This window comes from Nannospalax galili, unplaced genomic scaffold (genome assembly GCF_000622305.1).
Source record: "Nannospalax galili isolate Female #2095 unplaced genomic scaffold, S.galili_v1.0 scaffold185, whole genome shotgun sequence".
NCBI lineage: Eukaryota > Metazoa > Chordata > Mammalia > Rodentia > Spalacidae > Nannospalax > Nannospalax galili.
Window position 1 is genome coordinate 323,674 of NW_008355474.1, and position 6,206 is coordinate 329,879.

The 6,206-nt window shown below is 41.3% G+C and overlaps 1 protein-coding gene across 1 annotated transcript in view; it reads left to right on the forward strand.

Moving 5' to 3' along the window:
• Iqgap1 (IQ motif containing GTPase activating protein 1) overlaps window positions 1-6,206 on the forward strand; it is a 120,060-nt gene that overhangs the window by 68,334 nt on the left and 45,520 nt on the right. Inside the window, exons 12-15 of the mRNA XM_008852770.3 lie at window positions 1,218-1,381; window positions 1,548-1,708; window positions 2,169-2,293; window positions 3,536-3,699. Of these exons, the coding sequence (XP_008850992.1) occupies window positions 1,218-1,381; window positions 1,548-1,708; window positions 2,169-2,293; window positions 3,536-3,699 (614 nt within the window). The remainder of the gene's footprint in view (window positions 1-1,217; window positions 1,382-1,547; window positions 1,709-2,168; window positions 2,294-3,535; window positions 3,700-6,206) is intronic.

Genomic DNA, 6,206 nt, shown 5'->3' on the forward strand with positions numbered 1-6,206 from the left:
AACATATGACTTGGTATTCACCCTCCTTGGCCCTTGGGATCACCTTGCCTCCTGAAGCTGCCCTTCAGTCATAGCCTGAGCATTGCCAGCTTGGCATAGTCCAGCTTGAAGTTAGATACCAGGTGAATCAGCCACTTGCCTGAGAATACATTGTGGGTGGTAGCCAGCTTGGCACAAGGTGCCTAGCATGATGGGTTTCTTGCTGGTCTACACAGGTTCCCATTGCTGCCTATGGGCTCTGCACATCACCTGTTAGGGATGGAGCCCTGCTCTTGGGCTTCATGCAGCCCAGCCCATATGCTTGGAATTGGGTACACAGGGCCTCTGTAGTGGGTAATTTAGAAATGTGGGTACTTGACTAAACATTCAGCTCAGCCACAGGCTTAGGCAGACCTAAAAAACCAGCCAGGATCTCTGTTCACTGCCATGGCCTCTGCAGTCAGTTGCTCAGCAGTAAAGCCATGTTCTGGCCTTTGTTGTGATCAGTGTGGGCCCAGCTTGGGGCCTGGCTCCATTCTTGCCCAGTTAGACCCTGATGTGCTCCTGCTGAGAGTCCATGCCCCTGCAGCTGCCACAGTGCCTAACTCCCACTACAGGGCTACCACCGCCATCTTCAAGGAGGTGACTTTTCAGAGATGAGAGCTGCACTTCAAACTTTGTGACTGATAGTGTATCTATGGAATGGAACTTTCTTCTATAAAAATTGGTACCTCCTGGCCAGACAATAGTAGCACATGCCTATACCGCCATCACTCCTGAGGCAGGTTTGAGCCCAGTTTAGGCTACATAGTGAAACCTGTTTTTTTAAAAGTAGGGCTAGAGCATTAGGGAGATGGCTCAGCAGGTAAAGCGCTTGCTGTTCAACATGATGACTAGAATTCAGATCCCCAGAACTCATGTGAAAACTGAGTGGGGTGTGGTAGCCCCAGTGCGGGGAAGGCAAGATTGCCTAGCCAGACCAGCCTGAAACTAGGGAGCCCTGGGTTCAGCAAGAGACCCTGCCACTATACGGTGGTGAGTGATCAAGAAAGACACCTAACATGGATTTCAGGCCCCCACATGTGCACCTCCCTTCATCCACACACACACACACACACATAAACATGCATATATGCATGCACTTACCATATACACATATTAAGAAAAGACGAAAGAAAGAAAAAGTCTACACAGTTTCTGCCAGAGCTCTAAGCATTTCTGGCCTATTTTCGACACAGGATTGGCAGCAGTGGCAGCAATTAATGCTGCCATCCAGAAGGGTGTCGCTGAGAAGACCGTTTTGGAGCTAATGAATCCTGAAGCCCAGCTGCCTCAGGTGTATCCCTTTGCTGCTGATCTTTATCAGAAGGAGCTGGCTACTCTGCAGCAGCAGAGTCCTGAAGTAAGTTAGCTTAGCCTGTCCTGTTTGTGAGCATGTAAATTTAATATCCAAGTGTTGGTGTGCTTACTTTTTTTCCAGAGACTTGATTTTCCTGTGGAACTTCTCATTCCCTTGGTACTGGAGAATGTCTTTCCTCACTGTTTTTTTCTTCTCTCCTTCCGTACAGCATAGCCTTACTCACCCTGAGCTCTCTGTTGCTGTGGAGATGTTGTCATCTGTGGCCCTCATCAATAGGGCATTGGAATCAGGAGACATGAATACAGTGTGGAAACAGCTGAGCAGCTCAGTTACAGGCCTTACCAATATTGAAGAAGAAAACTGTCAGAGGTGGGTGCTAGAGCACATGCCTTGAGTCCATTACGTGGCTGTTACCTATGCCTTTTGTGTGTCTACACTCCTGTTTTCATCCCAGGCTTTATGTCTTCATTTTGTGCTGTCAGTACGTTACAGACATCATGCCATTTTGGTTTTTGGTAGCGGTTCTGGGGCTGGAACTCAGGGCTTCATGCATAACTAGGCAAGTGCTCTACCACTGACCTGTATCTCCAGCCTTGACCCTTTTGTATTGTTTTTGTTTAGAGGAATTGCTTGATTTTAGAGTTAGCTTTTCTTAGAACTTAGAATATAACAGACTTTTAAGAATAATTCATCTCCTTGTATAAACATACAGTTCCCAAACTCACCCATAGATGATATTGGGCAGTTAAAAATCCTAGAGATCTAAGTTTTTGCATAATAATCCTAAAGGTCTTTTTGTTTGTTTGTCTTTTATTGGGGTCTGGGGCAGATATCTCGATGAGTTGATGAAGCTGAAAACTCAGGCACATGCAGAGAATAGTGAATTTATTACCTGGAATGACATCCAGGCTTGTGTGGACCATGTGAACCTGGTGGTACAAGAGGAACATGAGCGTGAGTGATCATCCTGTGCCCTCAGAAAAGGATTGAAAAATACTTATATAACTCAAGCAGCTGAGGTTAGATGTTCTTTTCAGAACATCAGACAGTTATTATACCTGGGTTTGTTTCTAATGAGAAATGACTTTTTCAGGAGGTGAATTGAACATGATTGCTAAGTATATAGCAAGTAGCTCTAATATAAACTACTTGGAACTAGATTACCTAGTGCAGACTGAGGACATGATCCTCCACGTAACTCCTCTTAGTTCCTACATTGGCTAGGCCACCTCACTTCAGAACAACTGGCTGTGCATTTTTGGGTTCCCTCTACCTTCTCAAGTTGCTAGAATGACTCATAGGACCAGAAACAAGCTAGACTCAGGATTATAGTTTGATTATAAGGGTGTAGGTCAGGACCAGGCAAAAGAAGAGAGCCTTAGGATGGCATCTGTGAAAGTGAAGTTTATCAACATTCAGGGAAACTCACCCGAGCTTTGAGTATCCAGAATTTTTACTTGACTTCATTATGTATGCTAGACTGATTGAATATTGACCATATATCTGGTGATCAGAGGCCAGACTGATATGCAGCATGGCTAGCCCCATCCCGAAACTGTCTAGCCAGGCCCACCATACAATGCCTCAGTTAGCATTTCAGGTTTGGTAGGAGGTACTGTCCTAAATAACAAATATTTTATCCTTCAGTATATTCCAAGGTTTTTAGAAACTTGGGACAGAGACCAGCCAAATATTGTATTACACAACAGAGTCCTCACAAAAGTAGCATAGCTGCCATAGAAGGTACCTGATGGGTGTTTCTAATTTGTACTAATTTGTATGTCCTGTGAGAAATACTTAGCTGATTTGTGGGAAGAGATTTAATTGGAATGGAAAGCCCTTAGATCTTCAATCTGCCTCTGATTTTCTGTGTAACCTTAGAGAGGAGGAGGTCCCCGAGCCTCCTATTTTCTTCTATAAAAGTGATGAATTAGGTAAATTAAGTGATTTTGACTATACACCTGAATGTTCCTAAAAGCCATGAAGCTAGTGTCATTAAAATCCTGTGACAGGTTGTAGTTTAAATCCTGGTTCAAACTACTCTTGGGTAAGTTTATGATGCGTTAGCATGTTTTTAATTGCTGGTCTTGAACTTACGGGTTCAAGTGACCTTCCTATATCAGCCCCCTGATTAGATGAGACTATAGGACTGATCTGTTTATAAATTTCTTAATATAAATTTCTCTGAATATTTAGGGATTTTGGCCATTGGTTTAATTAATGAAGCCCTGGATGAAGGGGATGCCCAGAAGACTCTGCAGGCCTTGCAGATTCCTGCTGCTAAACTTGAGGGGGTCCTTGCAGAGGTGGCCCAGCATTACCAAGACACACTGATTAGAGCAAAGAGAGAAAAGGCCCAGGTGAGCAGCACCAGGATTGGTCTCTTGATTCAGAGCAATTCATCCTCTTAGAATGAAGGTGGGGATAGTGATGTGTTCTTATTCCATCATTGCCTTCTTCCTGGGCACTTAGAGATTCAGCACTGGAGAGACAGTTATGACAGGCAAACTTTCCACCCTCCAGGAGCTCATGGTGTTTTGCACATTTGGGTTTTTGTTCTTTCTTATAAATGCATCTCTTTAGTTCAGTTCTTTTTATTTATGTTTTATGTGTTTGAGTGCAGGCAGCTTTGCCTGCATGTAAGTGCACCTGTGCAGTGCAATGCTTGTGGAGGCCAGAAGAGGGCATCAGATCTTCTGGAACTGGAATTATGAATGGTTGTTAACTGCCATCCACATTCTAGGAACAGAACCCAGTCCTCTGCAAGAGCATCCAGTGTTCTTAACTGCTGAGCCATCTTTCCAGCCCAAATTCTTTTTATTTTCAATGTAATTTTTTAGTTAGCTTACAAAGTGGCGAGTTTCCTTATGGTATTTTCATAAATACTTAGCTTTGATTGGCTCTACCTCCAACTGCTGTCTCTATCTCTTTGCTTCTGCTTATACCATTCAACTTTATTGAAATCTAAGATCCCCCAAAATGGCAATTCATGAAGTATGCAGTGGTATAAATTTTCAGAAGTGAACTTACTTATATGATTGGTGTTAAGATTGTAGCACATTATCAGCACCTCTGAACTCTTAGTTGTGCTCCCCTTCTTTACCCACCTCCCATTTGATGGTCACCACTATTCCAATTTCAGACGCTACAGTCCACTTTTGCCCAGTATTTAATGGATCCATCCATTGTGTGCTCTTTAGTGTTAGGCTGCTTTTGCCCAACATGCTAGTGGCATTCAAGTATGTGACCACATGCAGTGGTTTGTTCATTGTCATTGTTTTGTATGATTATATATTCTATTACTGGAAAAGTTTTGGTTTCCTAATTCTTGGCCATTTATAAATGGTGCTTCTGTGACTAGTCTGATATGTGTCCTTTGGTAAATAGATGAATATCAATTAGATTATATGGGCTGTGGGCGGTATAGCTCAGTAGTGGAATGCATATGTTCTGCAACACCTCTAAAAAATTCAGTTAGGTATAAATTTAGGACAGCAATTAGTGGGTCATAGGAAATAAATATATACGCTTTCATAGATAATAACCATGAAGTTTATTCTGTAGTAGTTTATTGGAGTATAATTCATGTACCATATACATCAGCATTTTAAAAGGTGTGCAAGTGGTTTTCAAAATATTCATAGAATTGTGTGACTCTCACCACCATCACTTTTAGAGTATTTTCATCATCCCCCGAAGAAGCCCTTGTACCTGTTAGTGATCAGTTCTCCTTATCTCCTCAGTCTTCCCCAGCCCTAAGCAGCTACTGATCTACACTCCATATAAATAGAATCATATAATGTCTTGATCTTTGTGACTGGCTTCACTGAATTCTGTTTATCTTACTTGTAGTGTGTAAGTGGATTTGAAGCATTTCATTTTGCTGTGGAATAACATTTCAGAGTTCATCAAGAGTAGGAGAAGAGAAGAGTTAGAGGAAAATTTGTTTAGCATTGCTGTGCCAAGCCAAGTAAACTACACTTTAGGTGGAATTGTCTTTTTTGGGCATCAGTTTAGCTTCCAGGTTCCTACAAGCCATCTAGGGAATAGTTTTAAAAATAATTATCATTGAGTTCTAAATTTAGCAAGCAAAAGATCTTAATTTAAATTTAGTCTGTAGCTGGGCATGGTGACACTTGCCTGAAATCCCAACTCCTAGTGGAAGCAGGAGAATCAGGAATTCATGGTTGTCCTCAGCTACACAGTGAGCTCATGCCTACTTGGGCTATATGGGACACTATCTCAAATGTAGTTTTCTTCTTTTTTTAAGAACATTTTAATTTGTTCATTTTTATTTTTTGTGTATAATTGTTTGCCTGCATGTGCACTGTGTGCATATAGTGCCCACAGAGGCCAGAAGAGTATCAGATCCCCTTGAACTGGAGTTATGGACAGTTACAAGCTTCTGAAATGTAGTTTTTTTGTATCTTTGTGACTGGAGTTGATACAGGGTAATACTAGCCTTATAGAATGAGTTTGAAGTGTTCCTTCTATATTTTAGAAGAGTTTGTAAAGGATTGGCAAGTCCCTTAAACATATACTAACATTCACCAGAGAAGCCTTATGTCCCGGGGCTTTGTTTCATTGCAGTATATCTTTTGATTATTGTTGCCAAGTATTTTTTCTGCCCTTTATCTCTCCTTTTAGGAAATCCCACTAAGACATTAGCATCATTGATGGAGTTCACAGATCTCAGGCTTTCTCTGTTTTTTTTCATTCTTTTTTTCCTGCTGACTTTCAGACTAGAGCATCTCAATTACCTATCTTTAAGTTACCTCGTTTTTTTTTTTTTTTTTTTTTTTTTTTTTTTTTTTTTTTTTTTTTTTTTTTTTGCAAACATCTCCCTTTTTTTTTTTTTTTTTTTTTT